The 19768-nt window shown below is 47.2% G+C and overlaps 1 protein-coding gene across 21 annotated transcripts in view; it reads right to left on the bottom strand.

Moving 5' to 3' along the window:
* Nucleotides 1-19768, bottom strand: part of TRERF1 (transcriptional regulating factor 1) — a 187427-nt gene that overhangs the window by 25995 nt on the left and 141664 nt on the right. For 14 of the 21 annotated variants that reach the window (XM_039854787.1, XM_039854793.1, XM_039854785.1 and 11 more), the window contains 8 exons: nucleotides 10008-11706; nucleotides 8696-8742; nucleotides 7635-7785; nucleotides 6304-6603; nucleotides 2567-2951; nucleotides 1829-1895; nucleotides 668-807; nucleotides 432-535 (listed from right to left, as the gene is read on the bottom strand). In XM_039854787.1, coding sequence (XP_039710721.1) covers nucleotides 432-535; nucleotides 668-807; nucleotides 1829-1895; nucleotides 2567-2951; nucleotides 6304-6603; nucleotides 7635-7785; nucleotides 8696-8742; nucleotides 10008-11447 — 2634 coding nt within the window. In that variant the 5' untranslated portion in view covers nucleotides 11448-11706. The remainder of the gene's footprint in view (nucleotides 1-431; nucleotides 536-667; nucleotides 808-1828; nucleotides 1896-2566; nucleotides 2952-6303; nucleotides 6604-7634; nucleotides 7786-8695; nucleotides 8743-10007; nucleotides 11707-19768) is intronic. The other 7 variants (XM_039854803.1, XM_039854804.1, XM_039854805.1 and 4 more) reach the window with 4 other exon arrangements.

Raw genomic sequence — 19768 nt, 5'->3', positions numbered from 1 at the left:
AAATGTGGGAGAACGAAACAAACTCTTCATTTTGGTTAAGGGATAAAACGACTTTATGGATATCAACTTTGGCTGATTTCCACAGTAGCGAAGGACAATCAGCAGAGAATGAAAGGCTATTTTAGGCCATCTACCTCTAGCACTGGAGACGTTTTATGATACAAGAGTGCTGAAACGTAATGCTAATTTCCCAAGACCAAGGTGCCATTAATTATTATTCAGATGCGTAAACAGAAGTCCCACTGGAGGTTTTCCTGCAGGTTTTAAAATCTTGACCTACTCACTGAGAGATGGAATACGGAGGCATGTTGACTAGTCATCATATTAACTGGTTGTATGGCAGCCGGGACAACAAAGAAACGGGGAAATAGTTTTCGGAATTCTGACACAAAGACTATGAACTGTGAAGCCAACTTTTCATGGTTCCTTACCATCACATCACCTTTGGCCTCAAAGAGAGAGTGCAAAGCAAATTCAGAATTGGTCCCTCCACCTGGCAATGCACTTGAACAGCACAAATTCAGGAGATTCTCCACTGTTGGGAACAATAAGAGGTCACTGCATCAGGGAAAGCTCAGTATCATGGAAAAACACACAGATCCTGGAGCCAGAGATCTCTGTGAGAGAAAAAAGCCTTTCCCGCCCACTTCTTCCCACATGCCAATACCTCTTTGCTGGAGGTCATGGTTTTCCAACTCTGGCCAGGGCTTCCAGACTAATGTGGCCTTGTGTGTGTCCTGGGCCAGGGCAGAGACATCCTGGAGTTCTGGGATCTCTGCTTGGAATCTTAAGCCAATGTTGATACGTCTTTAATGACAAAAAGAACAACAACAGTGTGGTCTTAAACTGGAGGCCAAGGGCAACTGTCAAGAACTTGAAAAAGAAGGAAACCAGTTCCTTCTGCAAGAAGAATGCAGGGGCATTTCCTCACAGTGTGATCCTAAGATTCCAGGCATAGCCTTTCCACTGGGATAAGGAACAGCTTTTACACTAGGGAGAGATGCCATGGGAGGAAGGGAGAGGTCAGCCTGGGGCTTCACAGCTCTAGAACTGAGAGGGAGGGTGCTAATTGTAAGGGAACAGCTGCCCAGAGCATAGCTATGATAACATCTAAACAAGAAAAATGAGACAAATACAAAGTGCTTATTTCATTTTTTATACCTTTCACACCACTTTCACATAAACTAGCCCATCTGAACCTCACAAAGACCTGTGATATCATCGAGGCAATGACAATTATTCCCATTTAAAAGATGAGTTAACTAAAGCCCAAAAGGTTAATTTGATTAAGACCAAATAACAAAATGGTGCACTCAGGTTTTCTGATTCCTGACTCAATACTTACCACTTTCCCACAGGGTCTCTTTTCTGTGCTTACCCATGAAAATAACCACCTTTCTTTCTCTTCCATTATACCCTTCACCACCCATCCACTACCCAACAAGTCCATTTGGAGCACTGGCCCAGTATCTTAGGGAGGGGATGGGGGAAGCGAGGACATTTAGAAGAAGCCTCATAGGGAGCTGGGCACTCTGAGAGATGACTCAATGTCACTGGGGGTGTGAAAGCACATGGCCACAACCCAAATGGCCCATGAAGCTGGAAATGGGGATGCTAGAACACAGGGCTTCATGCTTTACTAGTCAGTCTTCAGCAAAGGCCTTGAAACACTAGCAATTACAAGGAAACAATGGTACTCAAGAAATACCACCATCCTACAATTTCTACAACTGCTCCCTGAGTGGCCACTCTGACCCAGAAATACTAACTCTACTTCTCAAAGTTCCTCAAAGGCTTCTGTTCTAAAGAATAATTGGTTTTTCCTTACGGTTCAACATCAACGGTCTGCTCTCCAGGCCCAGGGGTGACTGTCACATTGCTGCCATCGATGCTATCTGAAGCGCAAAAACCAGAGATCACAACAGGGAAAGGGTACTGAAGAAACTAGAGCAAATGAGCAGTTACTTACCCAGTCATAATGGGGACCTGTCCTCCCAACCCACACCAGTTATTCTCAACTGTCCCCAAGGAGGCAGGATTATCCATTTTTCTCCTCAGGGTAAGGAGAAGACAGCTGCCCACTCTAGTCTGCCAAGCTATATTATTTCTATGAAACTATTCTTGTTCTAGAAAGATCCTGGCTACAGGCCTCTCCATCCTTGATCTTTGCAGAGCATGCTGAAATGTGGAGGCCTGGTCTTGCACATCATAGTCCTATGTGGATGCCTACTTGGTATATTTATTTTGGGTCTCTTATAGGATTATCCACAGCACAATCTTACTTAGTGTATGCACATTTCAACTGTTTCCTTATCGCAGAGACTGTACTTACAGCTTTTGGTGTCTTCCCAGCTAGACTATGATTCCCTGAGGATAAATGTAATACACTTAGTACTAAGTATTTCTAGCACCTAGCACAGTGCCTGGTACATAAGAGTAGAAACGCTACCAAAGTTGATGGCATGAGACAACTAAAGAAAAGTGAGACCACCCAGGGCGGTGGGTGCCCAGCACAGACAGGGGGGAAATCCCCAGGGTCCCTGAGGAGAAGCATGGGGCGACTCACTGGAGCGACACAGCAGCACACGGGGCGTGGGCGTCAGGGGCGTGAGGGGCAGCTGCGGGTGGGCGCCCGGGCCGTGCCCCGAGATGAGGACATTGCTGAAAAGCCCAGAGCCCTGGCGCACCGGGCTCAGCATGGGCGGAGGCGTATAGGGCGGCAGCTCGTGGGCGGGGTCCAGGAGCAGGTGGTCCCCCAGGACACGCGGGGAGCGCAGCTGGCTCTGGTACAAGGTGGCGCCAGAGTAAGAGTTGGCGGGATTGGGGTTGTAGGACGGCGGTGGCGGAATGAAGAGCGGCTCAGGCCGGTGCCGGAACTTTTTCTTCTCAGGTGCAGTCTTGAGAGGCTCCTCAGCTTTGGCGATGGCAGGCTGATGCTTCCTGGGGATTTCCTAAAACCGGGAAAATGATCCGATTCAAATACTTATGCTTTCCCCACAGACCTACCTCACATGTTGAGGGAAGGACAACTTTTATTCTGATGGGGACCTTCTTCCACTTGTCCGACCCCAGTATCTTGTGTCTTAAAAAACAGCTACATCCATTTTCAGACAAGGCGAGTTCTGGAGTCTTGACTAGGAGAAAACTTTGGTTTTGGAGGAAATCCCTAATGTCTGGGGTGGTAGGAATAGTGGGTGGGCAAGAGGGAATAAATTCACATTTTCTATTGCTCATCACTGCATTCCCATCTGGTGTGTGGAAGCCAGCTGAGTGGGCCCTTTAATTCCCCATTGCTCTCTGGGGACAGATATCAGGGACAGATAACACATGCTCTGAAAAGGGGACAGAATAATCGATTCAGGGAAGCTGGGTAGAGGCCATGGGGCAGGAAGACGGGGTCAGGCCTAGCCAAAGCTCCCAGGGGCAGTGATCCCCACTGAGCATTCCTTTGAGGTAACTTTTGGGCTGAGGGAGAGCCATCTATGGTCTTGAAGGCCCACTTCATGTGCTCTCCTAAGACTGGATTTGGTTAACCTTCCCCCTCACCACCCCTCATTACTGCTCCTAGCACTGGTGGCTCATATATAGAAACCCCTTTTCCTACACTGGCTTCCTGTCAGCAGGGTTAGTTTATTTTACGGCAGCGGAACCAAGCATAGTCTGGGAAGAAGATCTGCCACACGGATACATATATAGTAATAAGTAAACATATGCACGTAAATAGATAAGCAGGGCATGCCAAAGCCAAACAAACAGACTTGGGTTGTGTGCCAGCATCAGCCCAGAAAAACCAAGAGCTGAATGTGGCTGGAGAGGCAGCTGCGAAGTTGGGAGAGACCATGGAGATACCTGCAGAAAGGTTCTGGGCAGTCTGTGGTACCCTCCCAGGCCCTGCAGGCCAGTGCGTGTCACAGCTGCAGTCCCTGGCAATTCCTGAGCCCAGAGTGGCGCCTGACTAGAAGGCAGCAGGGGTTGATGGGAAGGGCTGTCCATGGTCATGTGACTAACTGCCTCCAGGTCATGTGACCTGCCCCATTCTCCCTCAGTTCTGGGCTCCTGGCTTTCTGGGCCCCTGCTGCTGCCTTCAGCACTTCAGGCTGCTCCCTCCTGTTTCTCCCTGAGCTTAATTGTCTTCTGGACGCTGTTACAGTCCCCAGGAGGAGAGTCTAGTGAAGCAGGAAGGTGGGGAAAGGAGGAGGGGCAGAGAGGGCCCCTAGGCTCCCTGCTCACCCCAAGGGGTCTCCCCATAGGCCAGAGAGCCCTACTAGGCCTCCTCTCCCCAGCAGAGGGTTCTTCTTTGCCTGAGGCTAAGGCAGAGAGAGGGGACTGAGGAGAATGGAGAGAGGATGACTGTGCCCCCCAGCTGGGGGAGCAATCCTTAAACTTTACAGCCCGTTCCTAGGTAACTGATGAGGTCATGTGAACATGTGCAGACCTCATGTGACTTCAACTCTGATCTGGAATCCACACCTTTTGGGTGCCTCTATTGAGCCTCTGGTCCTTTACTCCAGCTCTAAATCAGATTTTCTGATCCTCCAGGCAAGGCTCTGAGACTCTGGGCAAGGAAGCCACCCAGAATGTCAGACCTCACTCAATGTCACTTGAGAGGAAGCATTTACAGTGTTCCATCCCACCAAGATATTCAGACTGGAGGTAGGGCCAAGCACTGAGAAGTTTTAAAAGTTCCTCAATGAGTCCAACCCCTGAAGGTCTGGGGAGAATCTGAGGATCTGAGAGGGGAGGGTCTCAGCTGCCTGTGTTCTAGCTGGCTAGAAACAGAGTTGGTAAGAGAACTCAGGGCTCCTCCCTGAGCATTTTAATTTCTTTATATTGAGTGTCAGGATCTTGCTCACATTTACTCAATCCCACTTACATGCTTCCACTTCAACTTATCTCCGCACTTATGATGTCTCTCTCACCCTTTCCACAAAGCCAAGTTCATCTCTGCCTTCAAAACCCTGCTCAGAACTCCCCTCAAGATGATCTTCTGAGCAAACTCATATCAAACTCTCTTGCCTCTTCCCAGCTAATTACTCTAGCTACTCAGGTGCATTCCTCTCCAGCCACATCCAGGGCTGCCCTGGCCTTTATCTTACTGTCTTGAACTGGGGTGGAGGATGCTGCCTGGGGCTCTGCCTGTATGACTAGGAAGCTTACTGTCTCCAGCTTCCAGCTGAGAATTTTCCAAGGGTAGAAACAGTGTCCCTTCCACCAAATCAGGAACTTCCTTGGGTGAAGAGGGAGCTTGGCTATCATCTCTCTGCCTATTGCTGGTCTTAAATTAAGTCCTGCCAGCTTACACGAAACCTCACTCCCAGAGTTCTCCATTAGTCTTTCCTCTTCTGAGGCTTTGATATTACAGAGAGAACCCAAAAAGCCCTTTCTGGACTTTTCTAGTTCTCTTAATTATCCTCCCTACTCCTAATCTGGCCCAAGGCCACCCTCATGCCTCCTGGAATCCCAGTAGCCGCCTAGTCTCAAAGAACAAATATGACCCAGCAACCACTTGTGGTGAAGGGACAAATCTGATATAGTCAAGCACATGGGTTACAGACTCCCACCCCTCCACCCCGGGAAGGGAGGAGGGGTCGGGGGGGGAGAGGGAAGGAAGAGAGAGAGGGGGGAGAGAGAAAGAGAAAGGGAGAGAGGATGAGAGAGAGAGAGATCTCTGTTCCAGAGCCAAGCTGAGGTGCTTTGGTGAAACACTTGGAATTTGAGAAAGAGAACTTAACAGTGAATGAGGAACACAAACCTCTTTGCTTTCCTGAGATTGGGGATGGGTGTCTCTCAGTGGAATTACTTCAGGAACTTTAATGAATTAGGTCCTCCAACGGTATTTACACAGGTGTGATATTGAAAATATTAAGCATCTGATAAGGCTGACCATCAGAAAGGGTGCCAGGGTTATTGCCTTTGGTTGTTGGATTTGAGGAGTCTGGAGATCCTGCGGGAGGGGCCGGGGCCCTGGGCAACAGCTATTTATTATCAGGGACAGTACTTATACATTTAAATAACTGATTATCAGCTAAATTATCATCTCTTTTTCAATCTGGAACACCAGGGTCTAACTCAGGGTCTCTCAGGGTCTAACTCAGATCATTAGCCTGGTAGAATAATGGGTGTTTCCTGGGTAGCAGGCAGCGTGGACAGGGATGGGATTCCCAAGGCAGCCTTTGGGGCTCAGTCCTGAGAGGCCAACCCATGTCTGAGCTCAGACCAGTGGCTCTGGAAGATCTGTCCCCATCTCCAAGAAAGCAAAGGGATGTCCCCACCCCAGGCAGGTGGGGGAGCGCAGCAACTCACAGCAGGCGTGCAGGGAACAGCCCCTTGGGGTGAGTGTGGGGGAGAGAGGGTCATCCTCACGAGCACGGGCATCTCGTCGTCCGACATCGAGCTGGCTGGCTTGTCTCTGGCTGAGGGGGCAGCAACGACGCTGTTGGCGAAGCCCTGAGAGCTGGGCTTGGGCGCGAGAAGCTTGACAGGGACAGACACGGGCATGACCATAGGTGTGAGGCTTTCTGCCTCAGGAGGGAGCTGCGGTGGCGGCGGAGGCGGAGGTGGCAGTGGCTGGGGCTGAGGTGGCAGGGCCTTCTCTCCTTCCTCCTACACAGACAATAAAGGCTTTTGATCCTGGGTTGAGAGCAGCTCTCACAGTGGGCACGTACTCTGCTTTTCCTGAAAGGTCCCAGGACATCACGCGTGGGTGATAGAGGACCACTGAAGGGTGGTTTCCTGGCTGCATCTCCAAGTTCCTTGACTCACGTGATGCCAGTTGGCATTGGACAAGGCCATGCACTCTATTTTCTACATTCAAAAAATCTTGACCATGTATCACTTGTATATTAATACAAATACTAAAAATATTTTTTTTGTGCTTGTCACTGCTTTTAAAGGACAAACTTATAATCTGGGAAAAAAAAAAAAGCTCTTGTGTAGCACCTTCTAATTTGATGTCTCTTTTTACTCATTGGTCAAATGGAAGATAACGCTCTTTTCCCTGGCATGGTCAGGAGATGGAGTCATCTGAGTAATCTAAAGCTTGGGTGAACAGAGTCAATCCCATAGTCTTAAATTCAGATCGACATATTCAAAGAATTGAGAAATTATTTTACTCTAACTCGAAAACTGCATGGATAGTTCATGACATGGATATCCTACACAGATAATCCGGAGGGTATTTAAATTAAGATCTTTAGATGCTAGAGTCTGACACCGATGCACTGGTGAGGAGGAGATGCTGGCTGAGAGCCTGATGGTCACATTAGCTTTTCTTGGTCATTTGATTACTGACCTGGAAGGCCCGAGTGACCCTTGTCTTAGGTGCTTCAAGCAGCAGAAGTTAAAAATAATATTGCATCTACATGTCTTCTTGGCTGTCTTCTCCAGGAGGTGGGGAGGCTGGAACCTCCTATAAGGATTTCTAGCACCTCTGTTTTTGGCCCTTGTTCATGAGGCCAGTGGAAGTAGGGACCGTTTGATCTGATTGGCTTCCAGTGTCAAAGCTTAAGCATTCCCCACAGGAAAGGACTGTGCCTCCCCAGGTGCCCTCATGGGGCTCACCTCACTCTCTGATGGCAGCAAAGCAAAGCAAGCAGCACACGGCCTGGGAGGGATGGGGACTGGCCCCTGCTAACCTGTTTGAGACTGGGGGAGGCCCTCATCCCACCGTGGGACCGCATGTGGCCATTCAGGGCAGGTAGGCTCTTGAACTCCTTCAGGCAGATGGAGCACGTCAGTTTGTTCTTGGCATCAAATTGCTCTCCAAACACTCCTTTTGGTTGGCCACTGCTCCAGGATAGAGCCAAATGGAGAGGACACACACATCGAGGAAAGAGAACAGTGATTTTATCGTAAGACTTCACATTCCACGACAAACCCATTTTATTTCATCCAGTGCTCCCATGTCCGTGGCCCCACTTGTATCACCCCAATGCCCTTCAGGGGACTATGCCCAATTTACAGATGGAAAACTGAGGCTTAACAGTGCGAAAGGGCTTGTTCAAAGTTATGTAAGAGTTGAACAAAACGTCCTTCTTCATTCAAGGCCTTTAGGTGCTAGGTTTTCCCCACCTACAGCTTATTACCCTTCCAGGGTCAGCTTGTGCCCACCTCTTCCAGAACTTTCCCTTAGAGACATGTGTCTAAGTCTTCTGGTTCAGCCTCCAGACCACAGAGTTTCAGCACTCTTATTAGGTTCTGGTTAGGTCTTTATTTATTTACCATGCCCATGAGGGGATAAAACAAGTCTGAACTGTTCACTGCAGCATTCTCAAAGCTTAGCTCTATGCCTGGCACATAGTAGGTACTCAATAAATACTGAATGAATGGACAGTGGATAGAACATAGGCTGGGGAGTCAATCCCAGCATTGCTACTTACTTGATGTGCAACTTTAAGCTCTCTGAGCCTCAGTTTTTTCATTTGCAAAATAAAATAATAGCTAACAGTAATTGAGTGCTTACTCTGTGCTAGGCACAGAGTAATCATGCCGCCCCCCCGCCCCACCTCGGTTACTTTATTACACATAATATAGTGTCTAGCATACAGTAAGTACTCAAACACAATAGCTGCCATTATTATTCTTGTAAACTTCTTTCAAGAACTGACTTTGAATTTGTAAATGAATCATAGGCGACAACCCAGGAAAACCTCCCAGTCTTCCCAAATACCAATAAGCCTCCTTGCACCCATCCTACCTTGATTCAGGGGACCCTGGCTGGGCTCTGCCATCAGGTAGGTGCATCTAATTTTGAGCCATGCAGGACACCGAAAGAAAGAAGAGAAAAAATGTGTTTCTGACAGAAGGAGTCCTTGAGCAGCAGGAACCCCAAGGCTGCACGTCCAGGACTCTGCCCACTCTCCACCTGACACAACCATGCTCACAGGTGCTCATGCCCTCGCTCTTCCATGCCTGAGACTTCTTCCCCTTGACTGCCCCCTAACTGGGGACCACAGAGCTGTACAAAATAGCATCATGCCAGGAGACCTCCTGCTGGAATTCTTCTCCAGCCTTGACCATGTCATCTTATTCTTATATCACAAAGGCTCTCAGTTACTTCTGGGCCTCAGCCTCACACAAAACAGAATCAAGGGGAGTTCATCGCTGGCCTTCACCCTCCATCAGAGCCCTCTCTCCATCTAACCTGGTACTCTTCTGCCCCTGACCACACTGCCACACGAGTGTAGCACTTGGAACATGCCAAGTCATGAACAGTACTCAGTGCATAGTAGGCTGTTTGGTGGTCAAATACATTTGGGAAACACTCAAGATTTAATAACTGTGGCCTACAGGCTGAACCTGGCCTGTGGACATGTTCTGTTTGGGTAGACTGTTCTTTTAAAATTCTGAATGAGAATCCCATTCAATGGGGCATTTGTTCTCCAGGCTACCACAGTTGCCACCACTCCTATTGTCTCATACCAGGCCATTTTGCTTATACACCTTAGCTACCTGGATCTCTTTTATCTCTGCCATTACATGTGGTATCCCCTTTGAGAGATTCAGAGTGCACATCAGCATATTAAAGGCACTCAAAAGCCCTGCAACATTGTAACCTGTTTCACAGAATTGCCACCCTCCACCCCCCCAAGCAAGCAATATCCATTAAACATTCTATGGAACTCCCGTACTGAGTAATATATTTTGAGAACTGCTGTCATAATGCATTCTCCATCCCAAAAGGGGAACAATTCCATAGGGCACACCGTGAGGTTCAAGGGGGACCAGACGCTCCCACTGTGTGCATCACTGAGGACCTGATGCGGTATTTTGGCCATTTCCTTAGTGAGATCAGATGCTCTATGGAGTAAAGGTTGAGTCAAACTGATTTTGTATTCCAGGCGCCTGGCACAGACAGTGTCTGGCACATGTAGGTTAACACTGGTGGAATGAATAAATAACCAAAAAAACAGTTGAAGGGGTTGGAGACAGGACTGGGCACTGCATAGACTCAGCCCTGGCTGGCCCCGTAGCTGAGATACCAGGAGACACCTTCACCGTGAGAATACCTGGGGCCACATGGCACTGGGAGACAGTTGCTGGTGCTGAGGCGCCATGTTGTTGAGGTGGATCCCACTGGGAGACAGGAGTGGCCGATGGGGGAGGGCACTGCTGACCCGGTTCAGGTCTGAGCTTGCTGGGTCTCCCATTCCTGTATCAGGAGGCCCCAGGTCCCCGTGAGAACTCAGCATGACCTGGGTCTGCCTGTCGCTTGCGTAAGTCTTGGGCTGACTGTCCTCGCGCTGCTGGTGCTGGGACAGGTGGCTCTGCTGGTAGAGGGGATGGCTGTAGGGCTGCTGGGGCTCTTGGTAGTAGTATTGGGGCATGGAGCCTAGCTGAATCAGCTGGACAGCGTGCGCCTGCTCTGGGGTGTACTGGTGGGGGTCCCTGTGATAGGAAGGGGGCTGCAGATGCATTTGTTGCTGCTGCTGCTGCTCTTGCAAGTGCTGCATCATGGGTGGGGACTGATAATACTGAGGTATCTGCATTGAACTCTGCCGCAGCTGCAGCTGCTGCTGCGGCTGCTGCTGAGGCTGTGCTGGGCGAATCTGCTGTTGCTGTTGCTGCTGCTGCTGCATTTCTTGCATGGACATACGCTGCTGCCCAGCTTGCTGCTGTTGCTGCTGTTGCTGCTGCGGGTAATACTGGTGCTGCTGTATCTGTTGCATGTGCTGGGACAGCATCTGTGGGGCCTGCAGTGGCTGTCCTCCCTGCACTGACATCTGAGCCAGTGGCTGCTGGTAGTCGTAATATAGGTGCCCTTGGTTAGGGTGCTGCCCGACCTGAAGAGCTGGTTTAGACAGCCCACCAGTGAAACCAGGGTGAGACTGTTGGGACACCTGCTGGTAGCGAGAAGGGATAGCCGGTGCTGAGGACTCTATGGGCTTCTGGGACAGCAGCTGGCGGAGGGCACTGTCAGGAGCTCCATCCATCACTGCTGACTGGGTGTGCAGCACCTGGGCCATATTGTTGACCTGAATACGCAGGTTTTGGTTGGCAAACACCTGGGTGAAGGAGTCTAGCTTGTGCAGGACGCCACTGGTGAGTTTCTGGGTCCGGATCTCGCTGGCCTGGGAGTAGGTATACTGGTAGCCATCGGTGGGTTCAGCCTGGGCCGGTGCCCCCCACATCATGTTTGAGTTGGTCAGGTTGCCACGTAGCTGGACATGGTTTCCAGGCCCTGCATGGCCTCCCCACCCTCCCTGCCTCGAGGTATCCACTTGGCCAAGGTTTTTGGAGCCAACAGGCAAACCTAGACCATCCCGAGTATCTTGAGGGAAGTGGGGGGAAATGGGTGATGCCTGAGGGGCATCCATTCCAGCCCCTGTGACTGTATTCCCATAATTGTGGTTCAGCCCACTGTGGACGCCAAGTGGTGGCTGTTGGTAGAAAAGGTTCTCGCCACTGTGGGCCACATGGTTGGTCTTGTACAGTTGCTGATCTCCCATGGTGCTTGCCTTGGTCGTGAAATGTCCAGCCACAAAACCATAAAAAAAGGTCAGTGAAACAAAGCCAAAAGGACTGAAACCCTGAGAAGGTGAGAGAAAGCGTCCACACTACTCCACGGCTGACATGTCTGTGAAGGTGGCTGGAGCCAGGCGTTCCTGTTGGCCTGTACCACTCATGTACAGAGTGGGGGGTTTTACATCCTCGCCAGGGCTGAGGTATGGACCAAACACCACCGTGGTGAAGAGATGCCGCTCACACCTGCAAGACAGACGCAAAGAACAGGAAAGGATTTACGTGGCTGTTTTGCAATGAGCAATTATATCTACCATGACCAGTTATAGAAATAAATACAAAACAGAAGACTTGATTAGAGATAGCCAGTTTCATACATGACACACCCTTTACACTGATTCTGCAGATCTTGACCTTCATGTGAGATGTGACTCTCACTTTTGAGCCATTGTGCAATGGCTCATTAGTCCATTGATTTGTTGATTCATTGTTTTGCTCACTGATTAATTCATCTATTCTTCTGGGATTCTGCTATTGAAAGTCCAGCACTATTCTAGAACCTATAGATATGAAAAAGTTTAAGACATTCATTAATCGACTTATCTGCCCAACAAATACTTATTAGACACCTACGAAGTATAAGACACAAAGCTAGGAAATGATTAAGACGTGGACCAGCTCTTGAGAAGCTTATAGTTAGAAAAGGTGATGGGTCACATGAATAAGTACAAGACAAGAAAGAAAGAAACACATGTGATAAAAAAGTAAAAATCACAGACATGGGATCTCATAGATTGGAGAGTGTATTTCAGGCAGAACAGAACTGAGGAAAGTTTCACGGAGGAATATTGCACTTGTTAGTTTGCATGTTAGGTCAACAGTTACTAGCTTGTGGCCCCTCCTCAGAGAAACATCTGTGCACAGGGCTGACCACCTGTCTAGAAGCCCATGATGTGGCCTGGCACAAAAAAACCAGCTGGGCCAATCCAATTCTGTCTCTTAGAAACACGATCTAGGAAATTTGGAGAGATCGGTCTAGTCTGGTTTGGGTCCAGGTTCTTTCATGGGGCTCAAACTGGGGTATGCAAACCCTCGGAGTACATGAAGACTTTCCAAGCACTATACATGAGCTCAAAGTTTTAAGAGAAAGTTTCAAGAGGATCAATTCCAGATCCTCAACTCCCATAGAAACTCTTCTCTAGAACTGATGGGTGCTAGAGGTACAAGGCATCCTTTTATATCTGCTCTTTCACGATGGCCCTCCTCCTTTACAAAAGAAAGACAAACCTCTTACCCATACCATCCAAATCTTACCTGGGTCTATTGCCCCAGGGATTAACTGCTGGTCACTACACAAGAGGACATTTTGAAAAGTAAGAAAGCAAGCAACTCTTTCTTTTGCAAGCTGGGCGATTTCCAATTCTTTTTTTATTAGGAAGGCCAAACAGAAGTAATTAAAATATAGTTGTCAGTGATCGCTATGTAATTTTTGGCATATAACTCAGAAGTAGATCTAGAACTGAGTGACCCTGCTTTAACAAAATTGTATTTCTATCTACTAGTACATGTAAATCAAGGTTTTCATAAAAATGAAAAATGGAAAGACAATCGATGCCGATCCTTGTCTCGTGTCTCATGCAATAAATAATATTCTTCTTTAAGTAAATAAACAAATTAAAGAATTAATCCAGTACCAGCAATATTCTATCTCTAGACCCAGGTGATAACTGCGTGAATGTGCTCACTCTGTGGTAACTCAAACTGTACACTCTGCCCTGGTCACATATTGGTGTGTCTGTTGTATGTCGGTAAAATTTTTTATTTTGTCACTATGGTCTAAGCGCTCTTTTGTTCAGCTTAGGCCCTTCCATCATGCTGTTCCCTGTCTGGAGTCTTCTTTTACTCTTTCCTCACGTGGCCAACTGCTGCACATTCTTCAAGCTTGACCTTATCACTTGTATAAAGAACATGTTCTTGCCCTTGGAATCTACTGTAGTCCCTACTCTCATAGCTCCATGTACTTCTTTTAGCATTTAACACCATTAAATTCAAAATACTATTTGTGGAATAAAAAAATTTTTTTATGTTGAGATACTACTAAGGGATGCATTTTCAATAAAATTTTAGTTTTCATGTTTATTAATTATTTATCCAAATTAGTAATACATTTATGTTATTTTTGATCGACTGCATACTATTAACAATTGTAACGATAACTCAAACCAGAAGAAAATGTTAATACTTAGAGCTTTATGATTTCAGGAAATTAAAAAGTTTTAACTTCATATAAAATTGTTACGGAGAAATATGATAGGGAAATAAATGAATGAGTTTTAAGCATAAAAATATATTACATATATTATATTAGAACAAAATTCCACAGGGAAGCTTAACAGAAATAAAATTTCAAGAAGAAAAACAAACACTGGCTATTAGCAAAGAGGGCGTTCATGCGTTTTCAAAATGGATGATGGTAGGTATCAGATTGTTATGGTGTTTAGAGTCTACCAGATGAATTTAAAACAGTGATGTAATAGTTTTACTTAAAAATATCAATGTTTATAATATACTGCACGCACATTGCATCTTCTACAAACATATGACTAAAAATGTAGATGTAAACTTAAAAATGTGTGAGGGGGCAAATAGTTTTTAAAAATCCTTTTATGGGGGCTTTTAAGCAGAAAAGTTCAAAGCCCACTGCAGTAGCCCACCTCCAAGCCTGAGTTGGTCTCTGACCCTTTCTGAACAACAAGACAAGGAGATGGACAAATTCGGAATGAGGGGTTTGGTTCGGTGGAATGGAAGGTGGATGAAGGGACGCAGTGGGAGGAAACAAGGGCTGGCCAAAGACGGCTGGGGCAGATCCTGAATGTGAAGTTACACTTGCACCATGAATGGCTTCTGAGCCGGGGCATGAGGGCTCTGGGCGTGAGAGCGCAGAGCTTCAGAAGCAGGGAGACCAACTCCTCTCTCTTCTCAAAAGGTGGTTCCTATCTCTGGGAGCTCATTAGAAATTCAGAGGCTTCAGCCCAGATCTATTAATCAAAAGCTGCATTTTATCAAGAATCTCCCCCCTGCCTCTCACACTTGTGTGCACTTTAAAATTTGACAAGCAATGGATTAGTAGGTTCCTGCTGCATCTAGGTTGAGACATGATTAAGACCTGAATTTTGATAATAGTGCACAGGAAGAGAGGGAGAAATGAGAGAAAGATCCCCATGCTGCCAGTGGGAAGTGACTCTACTTCCTCCCAGAGCTCTGCCCTTCAGGGGCTTATGACCTAGTCTGAGGAGACACCCCTCCTTTTCTCACGCACGCTCCCTCCCTTGACATCCTCACCCACCACACATACCATACACCACACAACAACTACCCACACCTCAGAGGAACTGAGCTCCTGATCAGCTGCCTACTGTCTCATCACTTCCATATGCAAAAGCACAATAAACATCACCTTCCCCAAAATGGACGCTGTTCCAAAGTCTGGCCCTCGAGTCCTCCCTCCCCCTTCACCAACCACCGCTATCAATTTATCTCCTCAGATATTCTCAACTCCATCCATTTTTTCTCTGGTTCCACTACTAGTGCCCCAGTCTAACACATGGAATCGGTCTTCTGGACCGTTTCAACAGCCTTCTGACGGGTCTCTCTGCTTTCAATCTTGTCCATTCTCTAGACAGCAGCAGCCCAACATACTTTTCAAAACATAACACTGATCCCATCATGATGCCACTGTTTAAAACTGTTTGATGGCATCCTAACACTCTCAGATCAAAAATCAAAATTATTAACAAGGTTGACAGGGTGTTGCGAAGTGTGTCCTCAGTCTTACAATAAATTCCTTTTCTCCAATTCCTTACTCCCTTCCCTTCCCTCACCCCCAGCCCATTCCGGTCTTCTCTCAGTTCCTTGAACCTGCCAGGCTGTCTTTGACAACAGAAACTTTGCACATGCTGGTTCCCCCAATTTGGAGAGCTCTTCCCACTGTCTAGCCAAGTTTCCTGGGCATCCTTTAGATCTCGGCTCAAATTATACTTTCTCAAAAAGTCCACCCTGACCCCAACCCCATCTACATCAGGGGCCTTTCTTATATATTCTCATGAAACCATATTCCTTTCCTTCAACCACTCTTCTCAGTTTATAATTATACTTCCATTAGTGTAGTACAACAATTTGATTAATGGGTCTTTCTGTGTTGGAGCAGGGATCATATCTATTTTTGTTTATGATTCTATTCCCAAGCCCAGCATATTGTAGCTCCTCCAATAAGGAGGGGTCATATTTGTTGAATGAATGAATCAATGATTGAAAAAAAAAATAAGATGATGATCGAGTGTCTCAATGAATTGATATAGGTAGAAAAAGATGCTCAGTGTAAGCTGAGAGAATGTTAAGTTCTCATGGAGAATAGTTAGAATTCATCTTGGTCCTAATGGACAAATAGGGCTTACAGAGGTAAGAGGATCTGGAAGGGTATTCCAGAAGAGGGAACAGCGTGCACAAAAGCATGGACTCAGATGTAGGGGTCCATGCTGGGGCACCATGTCCTTGTCAGGAGCTCACCAATAACCAGGCTATATTCACAGGGGAGGGATAAACTGTGGGGGCATTAAAATGATGTCCAGCAGGGTTATCTTGTGGGCATTATGCCTGGTGATTTCAGAATACCTGCCTGGCTTAAACCTTGCCACTTAATCGTTCTCGAAAGCTTCACACCAAAGTACCTCCTCCAGGAAGAATTACTTATTGAAACTCACCAGACTCTGACCACATTCTCCCTGCTCCTGTGGGTGGAATAAGAGCAAGATAATTTTACTTCTGTTGGTGTATCTGCTTTGTTAAGTGTTCCCAAACTGTTGGGGGAGAGGGATTACTCTCGTGTTCTGCGCTACAGGAACTATTCTTCATTCACAGATATTTTCAGAACTGGAAAGGCAGTTTATAAGCACAGAACCCTACGAAGTCCTAGGTGGGTCCCTGAACTGTAATTCCTGGGCCAGCAGAATCAGCATCATCTGGGAATTTGTTATAAATACTAATTTTTGGGCCCCATCAAGACTCACTGAATCAGAAACTTGGGGGGTGGGGGCCAGCAGTCTGTTCTAATGCTGAGCCTTCCTGTTGAGTCTGATGCCCTCTCAAGTTGAAGTCTGCCTTAGAGGTCCTCTAGTCTCCCCACATTACAGATGAAGAAACTGAGGCCCAGGGATATAACTGCTAGGTCTAGAACAGTGCCTGGCTCAGAGTAGTAGTCAAACGAGAATTATGTTAAATGAAAAAGAGGAAAAATGATTTTCCTAGAAAGACATAAGGAGGTATTGGCAAAACCATGTGCTATTTATTTTACATTAAATTTGTATATTTTTTGAATAGGTACTGTATTCACATGGTTCAAAATTCAAAAGGCATGAAGAAGTATACGAGAGTGAAAATTATCCCAAATAAATGCTTGAAAATAAAGAAAAAAGTTAGAGCAACACTTTTTAAAAGGGTACATGTGAAAAGTCTTCCTCCCACCCCCGTCCTCAGATACCCAGCAACCCTCCTGGGACAATCGCTCAGGCTCTCGTATATTCCAGAGACATTTTATGCTCATACAAGAATGCTTATATGCACCCCTGTTCCCACCCTTTCTACACAGAAGGTAGCATGCCAGGTCCTCAGTTCAGCATCCTGTCAAAAGGCTATTTTGAACACATCATTTAAAACCTGGAGACTGTTCTTAGTGGATTAGTCAATCTCACAGAACTGTTAAAATATCCACTCAGCCTTCAAGTCTCTCTTATTTTTCTAATAAGGTAACTGTTTTGCTCATTATGTACAATACTTCCTACTACTGAGTAATTGGCACCAGGAGCTTTTTCATTCATAAAGTAATTAACAGAACTACTACTTTCACATTTCTTTGGTCAATTCTCCTTAGAAACGACACCGGGATTCTGGAGAGGACTCACTAAATAAATGCCTGCTCAAAACCCGAGTGGCCCTCTGTGCTCCCCTGAAGCCTTCGAGTCAAATGACCTGCTCCCTTGCCCATCTCCCCTCTAGCTGTCCAGTCATTCCAAGGCAGCGACAGCATTCTACCTGTCATGTGTCCCCAGGGATTTGGACACAGCAGATGCTCAGAAACCGCTCATTGAATGGAAATGCTGAGCCAGGCAAAAAGAGACCCAGAGCAGACACTTCACCCCCAGGTTTCCATGCTTCTGACATGGACTGAGGCCCAGAATTTACTATTTTCTGTTGCGGGCACAGTGCCCTAAGGCGCACAGACCTCCCAGCACAGTGGTTTTTGTGTACAGGCCAGCTAGTAAATAGTTTCAGCTTTGCAGGCCATATGATCTCTGTCATGACTCTGCAGCTGTAGCGTGAAAGCAGCCACAGACGATATAAAAATGAATGGGCGTGACCGTGTTTCCAATACAACCTCATTTACGGACGCTGAAATTTGAATTTTATATCATTTGCACGAGAGAAGAAATATTATTGCTCTTCTTCCGATTGTTCTTCATCCTTTTAAAAATGTAAAAACACTTCTTAGCTCGCAGGCCATACAAGAATAAGCACGGCCTGGATTGGGGCCGAACTACCCTTGTTCCAGTGCATCAAAGTCCCTCTTCTTCCCTCTACAGCCCTACGGGCACCAGGAGACTGAGCACAGTCTGCAAGGAAGATATCTGTCCAAAAGGACTGTCCTTTGAACCAGAAAGAGAGAGAGAAAGAGGAAGTTGACTTTGGCCAAGGTCTCTGTAGGACTTGTTTGCTTACAATTCAGAAGGGGTAACACCCTGCTCCCGCCAGAACACCACCTCTTGTTTGAGGAAGAAATCCAAAAAGATTTTCCTTTTTCCGACATCCAGAGACTGTATATACACAATTCCCCAAATGACTTGGCTTAGGTTTTAGGCAAGCCTTCCCCTCGGGTCTGCCGAAGCAGCTGAACTTGGGTTCCTCTGGGAGTCTTCTTACTCCAGCTCTCTCCCCAACTCCCAAAAGGAAGCAGAAGCCAAGGCACTTCTCCAAGACGTGGGCTCATGGTTCGTGGTCTCCTTTATAGCAATGATGTTGTTCTAAATGCCTTCTGATTAGTCCTGTAAATAAAGGGTATTTTATAATCCAGTAACCCAACGACCGTGGACAAATTCCGTCAATGACAGTGACTGGAGCCAGAATCTTCCTCCGTGCAGAACAACTGGCTCACTCTTCCTTCTTCAGGGCCCCGCTGCTCCCTGCCCTGGGTTTCAGGCTGACTCTCAGCTGTGGGAGGATTTTCAAGGCTTCCTTCTGGCAGCAAGGAACATTTATTTCTCCATCCTTCAGCCTCACCCTGTGGCATTAACTGCTCCCTCCAAGTCCTAGGAATCAGGAAGAAGCCTGGGAATGTGAAAATGGGGGTGTTTTCTTCCTGTGGACAGTTCACCATCAAGACATGAAGAAAGAAGCTATTTCACTTTCTGGAGGCAAATTATTGGTCCTCACTGTCGTTGCTCTCTCCTCTGGGCTAACAGTTGTCTACCAGGGAATGAACATCGTCTACCCTGTGACCACCACACGCCACTACTTCTCTACTTCCCTCGCTGGCAGAGAGTGTAGATGCTGAGGACTTGGGGAGAGAAAAGAGCACCACAGGAGTCTAGGGTGGCTTCCTGGAGGAGGCAGCCATAGTCGAGTGGGCCTTGTTGATAGAATCTTGGATAGAGTTTTTTAAACCACCCCCTTCCACAAATGGCTTGGATGGGGTAAGGAGATTAGGATTATGGGCACTGACTCTGAATACAGTGCAGTGAGAGAGGTGCTGGAGGTTGACAAGAGGTCTGCAGAGAGAAGACAGGGCAGAGGAGACACCTGCATAATTCACATGTGAGCTCCTGAGTGACCCAAACCCTGACTTCATAACCACAAGTTGCTCCTAAGGAATAGCTACTAGGAGAGTTTCAGGATCAATCAGCAACCGTATTGAAGACCTAATTCGTGCCAGGAGATCTGACCAGGCTATGGCTATTGGCCTCGTGGTCCAGAGACGGGCACCTGTGCCCAGTCTTGTCCTTTATATTCTTTCATACAAACTCACATTGAGGACCTACTGTGCCAGCACTCTTCTGGGGAGAAAAAAAAAACCTCGAACCCTCACGGTCTGGGAGGGGAGTGCTTCCTAAAGACTCCTAGAAATTTCACAAAGAGGTGGCAGAGGAGGGCCTTGAAGAGGGGGGTGAGGTCACTCCAGCCAGGGCCCAGGAGGCACAGCAGGCAGACCCTTGCTGTTAGGGATTCAGGGAGGGTCCAGCCGGAGGTTCTGGACCTGGGC

Source organism: Pteropus medius, unplaced genomic scaffold, assembly GCF_902729225.1.
Source record: "Pteropus medius unplaced genomic scaffold, Ma_sr-lr_union100, whole genome shotgun sequence".
Lineage (NCBI taxonomy): Eukaryota > Metazoa > Chordata > Mammalia > Chiroptera > Pteropodidae > Pteropus > Pteropus medius.
The sequence above is the reverse complement of the archived record's forward strand: the minus strand, read 5'-3'. Positions and strand labels throughout refer to the sequence as shown.